This window comes from Alternaria atra (assembly GCF_907166805.1).
Source record: "Alternaria atra isolate CS162 genome assembly, contig: 29, whole genome shotgun sequence".
In the NCBI taxonomy this organism is placed as follows: domain Eukaryota; kingdom Fungi; phylum Ascomycota; class Dothideomycetes; order Pleosporales; family Pleosporaceae; genus Alternaria; species Alternaria atra.
Genome location: NW_025091327.1, coordinates 532,922 through 549,321, shown reverse-complemented (window position 1 = coordinate 549,321; position 16,400 = coordinate 532,922). Strand labels below are relative to the sequence as shown.

The following is a 16,400-nucleotide window of genomic DNA, read 5'->3' as shown; positions in this document are numbered from 1 at the left end:
GTATACCGGATTTGTACAGAGCACTCTCGAACAAACCTAGCTTTCTTGCACTTGGCTAACCTCATTTCTAATTTTGCAGCAAGTGCGTAAGACTCCAGAGCACAGTTCCCTTCGGACCAAAACACCCAATCATTCAACATGGACATGGCTACCGGAATCTGAGTCGTCGAACAAACACAAAGCATAGAAGGGACCAGTGCTGTTGTTCAAGGTCTCAAGGGAGTCAAACGGCCAAGACGCTTACTGGATCTATTCCAACACGTTCATTGTGGAATCATCCAGGCTATCGACTACAAGACCGCACTCCATCTCGCGCAGACACATGGCCATCTCCGTCCGTTGGATGACTACGCATACTCACAGGGTTACAAGCTTGAGAACAAAGTGTCGTTCGTAACGATGCGCGCAGCCGCCCTGGGTGCTCGATCCAAACAACATGAGTCCTATCGTGCTTGCAGGGCCTGCTATGAAGTCTATCATTGCCAACCAACCGTCGATTCCAAGAGCAAAGCCCTTCTTGGCCTTTGTAGAGAATGCAACAGGGAACTTGGTCTGATTTGGAAAAAAGTTCCTGCTTCGGGGGCAGATATATCCATTCGCCTCAAACCGGCGCGTACGTTTCTGCCTAGCCTGTGAACCTCTCGTTTATCAATTTCTGGACATCACGTGTCCGATCATCTACTGCACTTGCATCGGAGATATTTTAGCCAGAGCAGACTTGGAATTGGAGGCGCACAAGGCTGAGGAGGTGGAACACTCTGCCGCACTTGAAGACTGTGAGGAGTATCAAGATACGCTTCGGAAAAACCTCTGAGTATTACCGTAATACTGATTGTCTTGTGTAGTCGATCACTCACAGGAACTGCCAACGTACACGAAGACATTCAACGGCCGTGTGCGACCTGTATGGGCCGGGTTTCCACTGGTGCCTGTCTCACTTTCACAGATGCGCGGCTTCCAGGTCGAGCACAAGTATATAAAAGCAAGCAGGACGAAGAAAGTTCCAGGAGGACGAAGATGAAGCTGTGAACGTAGATCATGCGGTCGATAAGACACCAGTCATCAGGGAGTCACGCCCTGTCAAGAAGAAGCGGACTGTCGAAGAGAAACAGGTAAACTTTTGGGGAAACGTCATGTTCGCCGTACAGTCGGCGATCGTTGTTTACGAGAAGCAGATGAAAGATAATTTCCCGTTGGACCTGCAGGTGAAAAGGTTCGCGATGGGATGATAGCTTGGGAGAAGGGTGGAGATAACTTGAATGGGGCGCAATACACATCATGTGGGAGGCGATTGTTATCTACGAGAGGCAGAAGAAGAATGATTTCCCAGAGACTTGGCGCAACAGGCAGACCATCCCAGCCGGCTGCATTCCGACAGGAGATGATAGTCTAGGAAAGAGAATAACGATGGCTAGGAGAGAAAATAGTCTTTGATTATAATTAGTCAATACGTCGTTTTCCTTCGAACATGGAAAAAGAATAGTTAAATTCTCTTCCCATTGTATCCACAAGAAATAAGAATGAGCAATAACTATCAACGATGAACCAGCTGCTATCCATACCAACGGAAAGCGCTAATGGGTAGACAACTACTCCTCAAGGTAAGAAAGCTTACGCATCTCACCCAGCCTTGTCCTAGCCTGAGCGAGCGAGTTCTCGAGTTGCAGGATCTCGACCTAGAATCGTCTGTTAACACACGTTCCTTTCCAGACAACATTTGATTATCACATACCTGCTGCTCCATCTGGCGAACCTTGAATTCGTGGTCGCCCAACTTGCTGTAGTCGACATCCTGGCCCTCATCCCTGTTCTTTTGGGCAATAATCTCCTGCACCTGCCTAACAAGCGACCTGCAAGCCGCTGTGACAGTCTTGGACGCACCCTCGAGTCTGTCTTGCGTCTTGCTCATGAAGCTAGCCTTGACACGACTAGCAGCCACCAACTGAGCGGTGGAAGCAGCGACGTCGTTGGAAGCGACAATGAGCTGCTCGGGCGAGTTGCGACCAGAGATGACGCCGTCGGCGGTCTCGATGAGCATGTTTGTCGATGTGGCGACGGCCTTGGCGGCACTGATGAGACCTTCGGTCCAGCGGTTGTGCTTCTTGTAGAACTGCGTCTTGGACATGCTTCCTCGGCCTTCGCGGACAATTTCTTTCTGCGATTCTGTTGCTGCCTTGATGAGCTGGGCAATAGCGTTCGTGACGGCGATGGCGGCTTCGAGGATGGAGTCGTGGATCTTCAGCTCGTAGGTTGAGTACTGGTCCCTGGGCTTCTTCATCAGCTTTGCTAGACGCTCGGCAGCCGCGTCGATGGCATTGGCTGCCTTGGTCAACTCGTTGTCGACCAGATCGCCGAGGTCGCCAGAAGCATTGGTGATCTTGCTCTTGGGCGCGAATGCGTCTGCAAGCTTAGACAAGCTCTGCAGGTTGCGCACGACTTCGGTACTGTTGTTGATGACAACGTTGATCTTCTGCTCTGCGTCCATATCGTACATGCGCACAGATTGGACGTTGCGGAAGAACCTGATGGTTGACAATGCAGAAGTCCTTGCGCCACCGATGAGCTGGTCGGCCTTGTTCTCATCAGAAGCGAACCGCGTCAAACCCTTGGTATTCACCAGCACGTCGACGATGGAACCACCAAAGTTGTTAACAGCGTTGATGACCTCAGCGTGCTTCGCGTTCGGTCCATCAGCGATGAAGTTGTTGAACGCTGTTGAGAACTCCATGGTACATGTTGATGCCCTCTCGATCTGCGAGAGCACATATGGGCCAGTGGCGTTCTGGTTTCCAGCCTGCATTGGAGAGTCCAATTCATAAAGCGCATCGTCAACGCGTTGCACACCACTCTGGAGGACGGAGTCAATAATGTCGTTGATCTTCTGGAGACTGTCTTGGATGAGAGTGTCCAAGTGACCGTCCAGGACATCATCATTGGTACCGGCGTTGAGCTTCAGCTCGTTTAGTTCCAGTAGTGTTTGGTCCATACCGGTACGGAAGATCTCCAGCTCTTCCTCCTTGTCGCGCAATTGACGCTCCAGGTCAGAATCACCTTCACGGTACTTCATCTGGAACTCATCCAGCTGACGGGTCTTGTTTCGCAGCGCTTCTTCAAGGTCTGCGATCTCTCGGTTATGTCTGTTCAGCATTGCTGATAGTTCTGAGCCCTTGCCGCGCTCGAGGTTGTCGGCTCTGTCTAGAGCAGCGCGAAGTTCCCGCTTCAGCTTCTCGGTCTCCTCGCGGTGACCACCAGTGTGGCGGTCCTTCTCCATGAGTGCTCGGTCGCGCTCGCGGATCATGTCTGCCAGTTCCAGGTTCTTGGTCTTGAGCTCGCGCTGCAGTTTGTCCCGACTATCTATGGCTTCCTGGGCTGAGTTTGCCTTGAGCTGAACCGTCTTGAACTTCTGCAGCAGTTGGAGATGCTCATGACGCAGTTGCGAATATAGCTTGGCCAGTGACTCGTACTTTGATCTCCATGTGTTGAGCTGCTCCTGAAGTGCTCTTATCTGATCGTCTCGCGAGCCCATTTGCTGCTGGAAGTTTTGGTTCATTTGGTTGATCTCGCCCTCCAACGCCTTCATTCTCTGATCGTATTGTTGTAGCATCAGCTGGTCGCGTTCGTACTGTGCGCGCGCATTCAGATTCTCCCGCTCAAGCTCAGCCAGACGCCCTTGTGTCTGCTGCTGATACTGTTCGCGCATGAGTTGCTCTTGCGCCAACCGAGCTTGCTCTGCCTGGAGCCTTTGCTGCTCTTCGAAGTCACGTTGTGCTTGCATCGCTTGCTGTTGCTGCTGTTGTTGAGCTTCCTCCCATTGTCGCTGTAGTCGCTGCTGTTCGGCTTCGTATTCCTCTTGCTGCCTACGTTGGTTGTCTTTCCAAAACTCGTTGATCGGCTCCGGGTCTACGGAGGGAGCGCGTGTGGGTTCTGCGGGCTTTTCGTTTTGCGGTCGTCGAGGTAGCGCCGGTGCACTTTCGTCTTCGGAAAGCAGGTTCGGTGGATCTTGAGGTAGCTTTGGTACTGTGATCAGATTTGTCAAGTATCGAAGATTCGAGCATTCGTAGTAGAACTTGACGAGACGGTAGTGCTGCGCATCGTATCGTCCGCGTAGAGGAGAGAGCGCTTCATCGTCACCGAGAGCTACACTGGTCAGTTGGGTTGCAAGTTGGCTGAACTCCTGTTACTCACTTGTGTGCATTGCGCGCAGCATGCTAGTGATGAACTTGTAGATACCATACGACTCCTGGACCAGTGGCACCAACGCTGCTATCCTGCACTCGTTGTTGGCACCGCTTCGGAAGTGAGAGAAGATGAGCTTCTGGAAGGCATCGATCTGATCTTGTAGGGTCATGAGGTCCGAAATGGTCTCGTATCCCTCGTTCGGGTCGTTGATCGACTTCAAGCTGATGTACTCCTCGTACTCAAAGGTTCCTGTTCCAATCAGCCAAATATCGCTGTCTTGCTACCATTTATCGTACCATTGAACTCCGGGTGTTGTCGGTGGAAGGCAAGCTTTGCCATGAGATAGTAGGTGTACTCTGAAATAAGCGGCGCATATCCTTTCATGCCTTCGCCCATAGAAGAGCCCCGTGATAAACTCTCGAGCCAGCTGGTGTTCGATTGCGCCTCCTTGAGAACGATGGGGTGGCCTTCTTGTAGGACCTTGTGGACGGTAATGAGCGCCTTGAATGTCTGCACCTCGTCGGCGAGAATTGGCTGCCTGGAACATGCTATTAGCATTGGGGGGTAGCTCGGGCGGCATGTGTGCGCTTCGGTCAACCTACACTTTCATGCCCTGCCAGAAAGACGCGGAGCTCTTATGATCCCACGTGTAGACAATGCATGCTCGCACATGCTTTCCTGTGCTAGTATAAGCCTCGTTCGCGTTCCAGGGAAGTTCTGCACGTACTCTTGGGTGAGACCTCCTCGATGCTTGTGGCTTTACGAATGTTGATGGCAAGCTCCGACTCCTGCCTAAAATGTTCTTTAGTCCACGTTCTGATTAATCCAGCGACAGATCCCTCCAAATGTTTATTCCAGTCCGGCATGATAGTGATGGTATACGTACTTGCCCATGTCAACGTTGCGCGAGCTTCCGTAGAGCGCCATCTTGCTCGCCGTAAGCTCCTTCTTGATTTAGTTGTTGATGGTCTCAGGTAATTGTAGAAGCGGAAGGATGTGGGTCAGTGTCGAAGAAGGCGCGCAAAAGTAATGCGCGGGAATGAGGAGGTGTGGGGTTGAGTTATTTGGTTGCGCTGTTCGGGTCAGTCAACCATCAGAGGAGCTCCTAGACTACTCGACCCTGGGAGGTGGTTCGTGCTGCTTGGCGCTTCGTCATCGCCTTCATCCGCGACGAGGTATCGCACGCGATAATTGGCTGCTGCCCAACTAACCTTCTTGCATTGAACACTGTATCCTAGAGATACTTGCAGGTAAAAACTCTTTACTCTAGCCATAATCCTCCTAAAGCGCATTCTTGCTGCACCTCGTGCCGCAAAATCGTCTCCGGGCTGTGCATCCTGGCATAAACTGCTGCCTTCGCTGTCGACTAACGACGCATACGCGGCTGCATGCGCAACCGCCTCCGAGTCTGAGTTGGCATTCGTGATGGAGGGTGAGAGGACGCATCTTCACTAATAGGGCTGCATGGCTTCGCTACATGGACCCTTGAACCATGAACTGCACCGATCACGCATGGCCAACGCAACGATTATCAGGAACTGCTATGTCATGTTACATGATATGCTTAGATGCAACTCCAGGGTATAAACGCCATGCAATGCTACAAGTACAATATTGATGCCCTATGACGCCGTTACAGCGGGCTGGACAACTCAAACCGCCTCACTTTTACCTCCTTTGCTAAGATATGCTGCCATGGGGTCGGCAGCCATTGTCCTTTTGCGGCGATACTCTTCCATCTCTTCTTCATTTACGCCTCCAGTCATCTCGTCGAGAGCTCGTTTCCGACTGGCAGCATCGCTTCTCGTTTTCTCGGCGCGGTCGGGAGCATTCGGTACGTGTTCTTCCAAGGCCGCCTCTTCCTTCCATGCGATCTCCTTGGGAACCTCGTCCAGCTCAGCTCCGGTTCGCATCCGGTCTGCTAGCTCAAAAGCCTCCTTGCCTGCCTCGCCTGTGCAATAAGAGTTCTTGACTGTCGAGTGACAGCATGCAAATCCCCATTGGAAGTTTGACCACCAGCTGCCCCAAACGGATGTGTGGTTGTTGAGTAGTACATCCTCTGGGTACTTTGACTTTGCTTTGACTTTGGGTGCACCCTTTATGCCACCTCGCTCGTCGTACTCAACATATCGTTCATTCTCGGTGACGGCCGTCTTGCGTAGTGTGTCATCATTGAACTTTTCCTGTGTGCCGTACTTCTCGGCCAGGGCCTTCTTCCTGGCTGCTGCCATCTCCTCAGCCTCCTTCAGCTGCTTCTTCCGCATAACTTCGCCAGATGTAGGATTGGCTTGCAAATGTAGCTTGTTCTTGTCTCCGCGCTCCTGTGTCTCCCAGGCATATCGCTGCGCCTTCTCAAACTCAGCTGCATCTCCGGACGCCTTCATGAACCCTTCTTCTGCTACCAATTGGGCGGCACTATCGGCTGTTGCACCGCTGTCCACCATGGAGCGTGTCTTGGGATCGTATTTGGCCGAGTCGAGATCTAAATTGAGCAGATACTTTGCGGTGTCCTCTCGTAACCGCAGATTGCGCGTAGACGTGGCTTGTTTTCTTCCCATATCCGTCTCGGCATCGTATCTATCTCCCTCGTCCTCGTCGTCAGACTTGTCACCCTTCTCAGCCTCTTTTGCCTTCTTCCGGATCTCCTCCATAGCGTTGTACTCCTCGATGACTTCCTCGAAGTGTGATGCATCATAGCCATTCCATCGGTCGCGCTTCGCATCAAAGCCTAATTGTACGTCCTGAATGACCTCGTCCGCCTCGATGTTCTTGCCCGTGAACTTTGCGCCTGCCTTACGTGGCCGACTTAAGCAGTCCTTCTTCTTGTGCGTCATGGCTCCGCAGTTCTCGCATGCGCCTTTGCGGAACTTGGTCGCAGCTGGGCCGACTTTCTTGCCGCGATCGTACCATTTTGAATCTTGCTCCTGCTTCTGTAGACGCTGATGCTCGAGGTAGTCGGTGTTGTCCTCGCCGGTCTCGTCGACGGCGTAGAAGGGCTTCTTCGAGATGAAGGAGGGGATATATTCGTTGCGCTCTTTCGCAGCAGCGGAGACATCGGGTTTCTTGGGTTGAGAAGGCGGCATGTTGGGCGTCGTGTGATGCCTCGGTCGCGTTGAGTGGTGAAGGTTGTCAGTGTTGGTCGAAGCTTTAGATTGACGGCGAGAGTGGATCTTGAATTAGTGGCGTAGGGCTGCAGCGTCGATCTCGCGTCTCACGGGACCACGCGCATTCCGGTCGCGACCTGTTGAGCATCGCGTCTCTTTCACCTCATTACGCCACCAATCCCCTTTTGAGTGCCATTCGGTCTTGAATGATCTTCTGAGCACAATGCGAAGCCTCGGATTCGCACATAGTTCCTGGATACCAGCTGTGTCGTCATGGAGCCTTTCCGCTTTCGCCTGAACTGCATCGACAACTACCAGGCGGCACCAACAGACATCGATCCTCCCCTACGGCGCATTGCTGGTCCTGCAGGTCGCTTGGGTGCGCCACAAGTCCCGGTAATTCGAGCCTTTGGTGCGACTGAGACTGGGCAGAAGGTGTGCGCTCATATCCATGGAGCGCTTCCTTACCTGTATTTGGAGTACAGTGGAAGCCTGGAGACGGATGTTGGTGGGTCTGATATAATCGCGAGATACGAACAACACTGATGCCTCTTAGTAAACGCGTACATCCTCGAACTCCGCGCTTCTATCGACCACGCTCTCGCCGCCACCTACCGACGGAACGCATACGATGGGAAGTCGATATACGTTGGCCACATCTCGCTCGTCAAGGGCGTACCCTTCTTTGGATACAACGTTGGATATAGGATTTTCCTGAAAGTCTACATGCTCAATCCTATGCATATGACTCGATTCACCGATCTTTTGCATCAGGGAGCAATCTTGAACAAGGTGTTCCAGCCATACGAGAGTCATCTGCAGTATCTCCTACAGTGGATGTGCGACTACAACTTGTACGGGTGTGACTACATCAATTGCGCCAAGGTACAGTTCCGAGGACCCGTTCCGGACAGTGACGAGATAGATACCGCGGTGCACAAGTGGCACGATGCCTCTATTCCCGATGAATTCATGGCCGAAGCGGATCAGTACCCGCGTCAAAGCCACTGCACCCTCGAGGTCGATATATGTGTTCAAGATATCCTGAACCGGCACGAATTACAATATCGACCCATCCATCATGATTTCCTAGAACGGTCAAGCCAATTGCTTCGCAATCCAGACGACAAGTTTGTGCCATCAATGGCTAGTCTATGGCGAGATGAAACTCGTCGGAGGAAACATCGCATGGGCCTTTCCGATCCTTCGAGCAGTCCATTCCCCGCTGAAGTGCTTGTGTCAATGTCGGCGGATACGCGGGACACAAAGAAGGGTGGATGGATTCACGAAGAAGAATATCGAGAAATCGTCGAAAGCTTGATTGCCGAAGAAAAGCGAGGAAAAGAAGAAGCGAGATTTGATAACTTCGTGAAGCCCATCGCCGGTGAAGGACACATTAGTACTGCTGTAGAGAGCGTCGAAGATCTCTATCCCAACGTTCTGTCTACGCAGCAGCTCCCAGATGACGATCCCGAAGAGGATTCTGATTTGCCAGAAGACAATGGTGCGCCCGTTGATATTGGAGCCCAGCTCGCATTCGATGAACCCGAACCAAATCAGCTGCACAGTGACGCCACTGTCGGCGATGAGCAAGACGAGAATCCAGCAGACGCCGACAATCAGTCCGACACCGAAGAGCAGCCATCACTGGATCCCCTGACTGCATCGCTACTCAAGGGCTCTAGTGAGATGGAAACTGAAGACGCACTCATCGATGAAGGTATTGATTTGGTTGATCCGAGTGATGAAGGTGAACCACCTAGCAGTCCAGGGAATATGCGGAAGCGCTCTCTTGAGCCTATGGACGAAGACTATAACAAGCGTCAACGAGTCTTAGCTGCAACCCCTGGTACTAACAAACGCGTTTCGTTTCGCAACGCTCTCAGTAGGGGCGAGGACCCGCCTCATCCTGGCCAGGCTTCGCAAGGAAGTATCAAAGCTCAGGGCCTGGGAGGGCCGACTACATTTTCATTTCCCGTAGTGAAGAATCCAAACGCATCGGAGACGATGCATCGCTTGAGTAAATCAGGATATTCAAACTCCCAAGAAGGTCCAAAGACACCTGGACCTAAGTATCTTATGGCGAGAGCTTCGCAACATTCCCCGAAAACCCCCTGGACACATCAGAAGACTTCGCCCATGATGCTGGGCAGCAGTACTCCGAAAGTTCGCTCTCAAGTAGCCTCTTTAGTGCGGCGGTTGGAAAAATCACACAAGCACATGCATCCTACTGTCTATTACGGCTCCTTACCTCCATCGGTCGAGGTCGTCGAAGGTACCATGATGCATGCTGGACTTCCACCGGTGATCTATCAGGATGCCTACTACAGTGAAGAGAAAGATGTTCCAGATCGACCGAGAGAGTACGCGGGTCGAGGATTCAAACTACAGAGCACTACATTACCGTATCTTCCTCCATTTGACCCCACTGGTGCTTCCCTCGCCAACATCGGAGAGTATCCGCCAGTTGTGGTAGACAAAAAGAGACAGACTACAATGTATCAAGCAAGATCACGTCGTTGTAGCCTGCGTCATTGGGAGTTTGCTACACCTCCACCTACTTTCAAGGAAGTGGAGAGCTGGAATAACCGGCAAGCGAAGCCACGTAAGGTGGCGAAGCCCAAATCTAAAGCAGAGGAGGCGACATCTGTACCATTACGCAGATTCAATCCCATGAGTCATCTTTCACAGATCGAAGGCCCGACACAGAATAATCCACACGGCTTCAAATACTCCCAAAAACAAAAGACGACGAGTGTCAAGCATGACGTCCAGTACATGAGCATCATGAGCTTAGAAGTGCACGTCAATTCCAGGAGTTCTCTCGTGCCAGACCCAGCTGAAGATGAGATCCAATGCATTTTCTGGAGCGTGCAGGGTGAAGAGAATGCGACTACCGACCGCCCCCGTACCGGCATATTGTGTTTTTCCGACGAAGAAGGTATCGCTGTACGCATTGCTAAGCAAGTCTCAGTAGAGGTTGAATACGAGGAAGATGAGTTGGATCTGATCAACCGTGTTGTCGATATCGTCCGCCAGTTCGATCCGGATATACTCACAGGATATGAAGTACACAATAGCTCATGGGGTTACCTCATAGAACGTGCGAGGATGAAGTACGAGTACAATCTATGCGACGAGATCAGCAGGATGAAGTCGCAATCTCATGGCAGGTTCGGAAAGGAGGCCGATCGATGGGGTTTTACACACACGTCTACTATTCGAATCACTGGCCGCCACATGATCAACATCTGGAGAGCTATGCGAGGGGAGCTGAACTTGCTTCAATACACTATGGAAAACGTAGTCTTTCACTTACTTCACAAGCGCATACCGCACTATCAGCATTCCGATCTTACGACTTGGTATACAAGCGGAAAGCCACGGGATCTGGCAAAAGTGCTTGATCACTTTGTAAAACGCGTACAACTCAATCTGGACATTCTAGAAGCCAACGAGATTGTGCCTCGAACTAGTGAGCAAGCTCGCCTGCTTGGTGTAGACTTCTTCGCAGTCATCTCGAGGGGTTCTCAGTTCAAGGTCGAGTCTACCATGTTTCGCATCGCAAAGCCAGAGAATTTCATCCTTGTTTCACCAAGCCGGAAGCAGGTCGGTCAGCAGAATGCGCTCGAGTGTCTACCTCTGGTGATGGAGCCGCAGAGTGCGTTCTATTCAAGCCCGGTGCTCGTCCTGGACTTTCAATCGTTGTACCCCAGTGTGATGATCGCCTACAACTACTGCTACTCAACATGTCTTGGACGTATCGTTAGTTGGCGAGGTCAGAACAAGATGGGCTTCATGGATTTCAAGCGCGAGCCGCAATTGCTGGAACTAGTCAAGGATCACATCAACATTGCGCCAAATGGCATGATGTACGTCAAGCCAGAGATGCGGAAGTCGCTATTAGCAAAGATGCTCGGTGAAATCTTAGAGACCCGTGTCATGGTCAAGAGTGGGATGAAGCAGGACAAAGATGACAGAACGTTGCAACAGCTGTTGAATAACAGGCAGTTGGCGTTGAAGCTCCTGGCAAACGTCACTTACGGGTATGCGTCTGCATCGTTTTCCGGTCGCATGCCATGTTCTGAGATAGCAGACAGCATCGTCCAGACTGGTCGCGAGACCCTTGAGAAAGCGATCGCGATCATTCACGCAACAGAGAAGTGGGGCGCAGAAGTCGTTTACGGAGACACTGATTCACTCTTCATTCATCTCAAAGGACGCACCAGGGATCAAGCATTCACTATCGGCGAGGAGATAGCTGCAGCCATTACCGCTGCAAACCCACGACCTATCAAGCTCAAGTTCGAGAAAGTGTACCATCCTTGCGTCTTACTTGCCAAGAAACGCTACGTAGGCTTCAAGTATGAGCACCGCAACCAGAAAGAGCCAGACTTTGACGCCAAAGGTATCGAAACAGTCCGTCGAGACGGTACACCTGCCGAGCAGAAGATCGAAGAGAAAGCCCTGAAGCTCCTGTTCCGTACGTCAGACCTCAGCCAAGTAAAACGATACTTTCAAGAGCAGTGCGCGAAGATCATGGAAGGTCGCATCAGTATCCAAGACTTCCTCTTCGCCAAAGAAGTTAAGCTGGGCACATACTCTAATAGAGGTCCTCCGCCACCCGGTGCTCTCATTGCCACGAAACGAATGCTCGCCGACCCGCGTGCCGAACCTCAGTACGGTGAGCGCGTGCCCTACGTAGTCATTACTGGTGCACCTGGAGCTCGCCTCATTGACCGCTGTGTCAGCCCCGAAACTCTACTTCAGGGCGATCATCTCGAGCTTGACGCGGAATACTACATCAGCAAAAACCTCATCCCACCACTTGAACGCATCTTCAATCTCGTTGGCGCTAATGTAAGACAATGGTACGACGAGATGCCCAAGATTCAACGAATCCGCAATGTTTCAATCCCTATGGCCATCAAACAGGATAAAAGCAACGGTCTTTTCTCTGGTAGTAATACATCTCTTAGTAAAACACTTGAGAGCTACATGAAGTCCTCAAACTGCTTGGTCTGCCGATCAAAACTGTCTGCTCCTGTACCAGCACAAATTCCAGGCGGCGAAGGTAGTCCCTACGCCATGCTGCCCCTTTGCGCAAAGTGTCTCAAACGCCCAGCGCATTCACTACTATCGTTGAAATACCGCATCTGGAGCACCGAGACACGTGTATCAGAGGTCGAACAGGTGTGCCGGCGCTGCTCGAATCTGGCCTGGGGCGAAGAAATCAAATGTGATAGTAGGGACTGTCCTATCTTCTACACGCGCATCAAGGAACGCTCGAGGCTATCCGCGCTGAAAGATAATGTCGGCCCAGTCATTGAACTCATGGAGAAAGCAGATGATGAGGTATACATGGCGAGGGACGAAAGCAAGGAAAGAAGCAAGAGTGAGAAACTGGCTTGGTAAAACGTCTCGCCCTTAGCTTGGGGATCACAACGGCGGATTGAAATAGACTACTTCGAATCAAGAAACGTATAACAAGCCTTGATCTTTCCACCTACGATTGTCAGCACATCCTCACCCTTCAACCCTATCTCCCCGCTCCCAGCAGTTTTAATACCCCATTTCACTTTCGTCACCCAAATATCATCTTCGTCATCATGCTTCAAATATTCCACCTCACCTGCAACATGAACAACTGTCAACAATTCTTGCATTACCATTCAATGGACCCAACCTACCTAAAGCGATAAACTCATCCCCATCCCCACCCATACCTTGTATCTTGTCCACCATACCACTAATCGCCTCATGTGATTTGAATACACCCAGTGCGTCTACGAAAACCACGTCTGGACTTGGTACCCAGAGATCGGCGATGGCTTGCATGCGTGTAGGCATGCATTTTTGACCGAAGATGGAGGAGAGGTTGAGGAGAGTTACAGTTCTGGCGCGAGATTGGGGAGTTGACATCTTTAAGGTGGAAGACGAAGAAGGGATAGATTTTAGCGGGGTACAAAGGTACGATGAATAGACGGTGTTCTAAAAAGAGAGTTTTGTAAGTGAAGTAAGAGGTGACAGGTAAGATGTCAAGGTTCATGAGTTTGTGTTGTGGTGTAGCAAGATGGAATAGTGAGTAAGCAAGATCTAGTATTAAGTTTGCAAACCAGCGCGCTAACGGAATTAGGTAGGAGATACACCCTGCTCGTGCAGCGACGTCTATACTATGACTTTACGACTCTAGGCGAACGATTAGCGAGCATTTCTCGAGCCAAAAACACGGTGGCAATTACATCACCACCAAGCCCTCCTTTAGTTTAACCATCTCCCCACCCCCTTGCACCTCCTCCGCCTTCTCTTCCATCATCTTTGTCATTTTCTCCAACACTCTATCCAATGTCTTCTCCAACACCACACCATCCCACTCCTGCTCGATCACCCAGTTTTTCAACTCTTTACGCTTCTCATACAACTCTCTACCTGGTCCAGGTACCACACGATCAGAGCTGAGATATGCATACAAGCAAGCCTCATGAAAGACCATGAAGACCTGCAACATAAGAACTGGCTCCGAAACTGTCGGTAGGAACTTCTTGCTCGAGGCCGAAGTGCGGAAATGCTTGATCTGGTGCAAGTAGCAGATCGCACAGCAGCGTTTGAGGGGAGATGAGATGGGGATCGGGGAGATTGGATGGTATAGCTTGTCATTGGTGACAGAGAGTAGAAGTTTCGAAGTGTTAGGTGTATAGTTTAGAGGGAAAGGTGTTGTGGTACCGAAAAATTTGGAAGCGTTGAATTCGTAGTTGGAGTGGCCGAGGTGGATTAGTTCTAGTAGGGAAGTGTTTGGCTTGCGGGCAGGCATCCTGAGTAATATCAGTGCGGCTATTGGTACTATCGGTTACATATCAAGATCATGACCAAGGCTATTGTTGATGAGGGTGAAATGAGAGTCGTGGCGATGGTTGACGAAGACTAGGGGAAATAGCTGTTGTTCGGGAAGGTCTCATACAGAAACATCGTGCCTGAACCGTTGCGATCACTGTTCGTGGGAAGGCCTGACTAGGTTTCATCGGCGTTTGGCTGAGTCAATGTGAGTGTTTAGGGATATTTCTCAGAACAAGGAGATCGACGAGGATAGTCATAGTAGGTGCACGAATCTTCCGAAACTGAAGGTTCACCAGCTTCGTGACCTCCAAACGCAATCTGCAAATTTTCCTGTTCTGAGGAGGCGCTTTCGACTGGACCTTCAACTGCAACATGTTTTCGCGGCCGCAAACTGTGGTCCAAGTTCTTTTCGGGTAGATCCAAGGACGCTCTCAACACGTTGACTCTCTCGAGCGCTGCTACGCTCCGTTCCAAAGGCATGTTCATCCACTCTTTAAGGTATGGTGAAGGCCTCTGAGGAGATACTGGTCGCGTTGTAGGTGCTGTCAATGACTGGGTAGGCGAGATCTTTGAGTTCGAAAGTGGGTATGTATGAGACCTAATAACATCGAAAATCGACCTCGATACTGATGTATATGCTGTACCCTCGCCACTCGAATGGGTTCCTGAGGTTTTGAATGGCGTTGACGACGGTTTACGCTTAGAATCTGCCATTGCTTTGGATGGTGATGCGGAACTTTTGACTGTAATGTCTTGGAGTCTGGGGCAAAAGTTTTGGAGCCAGGTAAGCGGAAAATATGGGTTTCCAATATATGTGTGGAGAATTTTGTGATTTGCGAATTGTGGTTGAGATATGGGGAGTTGTGGGTACTTGCTTGTGCGGAAACAAAATTATTGAGAGTGCACCAATCTTCTACAACTAATTGGGATTATGTATTAACAATGGCAAAATCGGATATCGCAATAAGAAAGTGTGAACATATCAGTGTAAGAGTTGTGAATTTGCATCAACACAGCTGTATTCATCTAAACGACCAACGTAAAGCTGTGCTCATCGAAACACAATGCCTACTCGCATATCAGTAATACAGCGTTAAATCTCGTCTATTCTTCGTCATCACCCTCCAATTCCACAACGAAGATGTCCAGATCAACATCATCCTTGTAGGGTGGAGGTGGGGTTGTGTCCACCGCAGAATATTCCGGCAAAGGCTCACCACTGGCAGTAACGAGCGGCCATGTATCAGCTTTATCGCGACGCGCTTGAGCATCTACCTCACCTAACTCACAATCAATCTCTGTGTCTCCTAATCGATTCAACTGAGAGGCTACCGCGATTGCTGAGTAGAAGACAAAGAACTGAAGAAAGAAGGCGGTAAGGATGAGAAATGCAGGCGATGTATAAAATGGCATGTCTGACTCTATTATTGTGGAGCAGTTGGGGTGAGGACCTCGACATATATCGGACATATGAATTGCAGGTTCCAGAGTTAGTTGATACGATGCTGGTTGACGGTCCTGTGAGGTCGTGTCGGGAAATATGAACTGGTGCGATGTACTGCTGTGACGCGACATTGTGAGGTAGATGTTGTGCCATTTCGATGCTGTTTTCTATGAAAACCGCAAGATCGGTATCGCAAAATGCCTGTAGATTACGCCACTGCGCGCTGTGAGTACAGAGCTTGACACAGAAGGAGGTTTGGAACGGATTCGTAGCGATAAGCGGGGCCTGGGCAGCGGTTAACGTAAGATGGCACTAGTATGAATGACGACCGTTTCTTTGTCCAAGTGGCCCGCGGAAGGCCTGACCGGCGCCTCCTGCACCTTGGCTACCATCAGCACAAATGAACATCTCTCAATTAGTACGACAGTAGTCCTTGTCCGTCCCTGGGGTGGTCGTGTGTTACTGCTCTCAGTCGTTTGTCTTCGGCAGTATTGTAACACTGAGCGATTAGCAAATCACAGCAATTAATGGCATATAAGTGGCTTGCAGGGGTATGGACGACACAAATCAGCACTTGCAAAGTCAGCCTGTATGAGGGCTGCACACAGTTTCACTTTAACGTGCCAAGAGCTGTGAAGCGATGCCCACATACGAAATGAATCTTACACAAGGCGAAATTCTGCGAATAGCTGGCATCGAAGCTAACTGAGACTTGCAACGCGGATGTTAGCGGATCGTCAGCATATCATCAATGTTAGTTCACGTCCCGCCGCCTGTATTGGCAACAGTACGCATTCTGAAGTAGCTAACAGTACATCATACGTGATTTGCTTGAGAGT

The 16,400-nt window shown here is 50.6% G+C and overlaps 4 protein-coding genes across 4 annotated transcripts; 1 reads left to right on the top strand and 3 right to left on the bottom strand.

Annotated features, from left to right (window-relative positions):
- Window positions 1-1,589: 1,589 nt before the first annotated feature.
- On the bottom strand, window positions 1,590-5,106 carry ALTATR162_LOCUS8473 (uncharacterized protein; the record flags this gene model as incomplete). Its single annotated transcript, XM_043316103.1, has 7 exons — window positions 1,590-1,676; window positions 1,733-4,137; window positions 4,186-4,428; window positions 4,476-4,717; window positions 4,782-4,857; window positions 4,907-4,971; window positions 5,066-5,106. The coding sequence occupies 7 exons, from the start codon at window positions 5,104-5,106 to the stop codon at window positions 1,590-1,592; spliced, it is 3,159 nt and encodes a 1,052-aa protein (XP_043172038.1).
- Window positions 5,107-5,831: 725 nt separating this feature from the next.
- Window positions 5,832-7,262, bottom strand: ALTATR162_LOCUS8472 (uncharacterized protein; the record flags this gene model as incomplete). Its single annotated transcript, XM_043316102.1, has 1 exon — window positions 5,832-7,262. One exon carries the CDS (start codon window positions 7,260-7,262, stop codon window positions 5,832-5,834), a length of 1,431 nt encoding a protein of 476 aa, XP_043172037.1.
- Window positions 7,263-7,556: 294 nt separating this feature from the next.
- ALTATR162_LOCUS8471 (uncharacterized protein) lies at window positions 7,557-12,698 on the top strand (the record flags this gene model as incomplete). Its single annotated transcript, XM_043316101.1, has 2 exons — window positions 7,557-7,791; window positions 7,840-12,698. 2 exons carry the CDS (start codon window positions 7,557-7,559, stop codon window positions 12,696-12,698), a joined length of 5,094 nt encoding a protein of 1,697 aa, XP_043172036.1.
- An 823-nt stretch (window positions 12,699-13,521) lies between these two features.
- ALTATR162_LOCUS8470 (uncharacterized protein) lies at window positions 13,522-14,094 on the bottom strand (the record flags this gene model as incomplete). Its single annotated transcript, XM_043316100.1, has 1 exon — window positions 13,522-14,094. One exon carries the CDS (start codon window positions 14,092-14,094, stop codon window positions 13,522-13,524), a length of 573 nt encoding a protein of 190 aa, XP_043172035.1.
- Window positions 14,095-16,400: the final 2,306 nt, after the last annotated feature.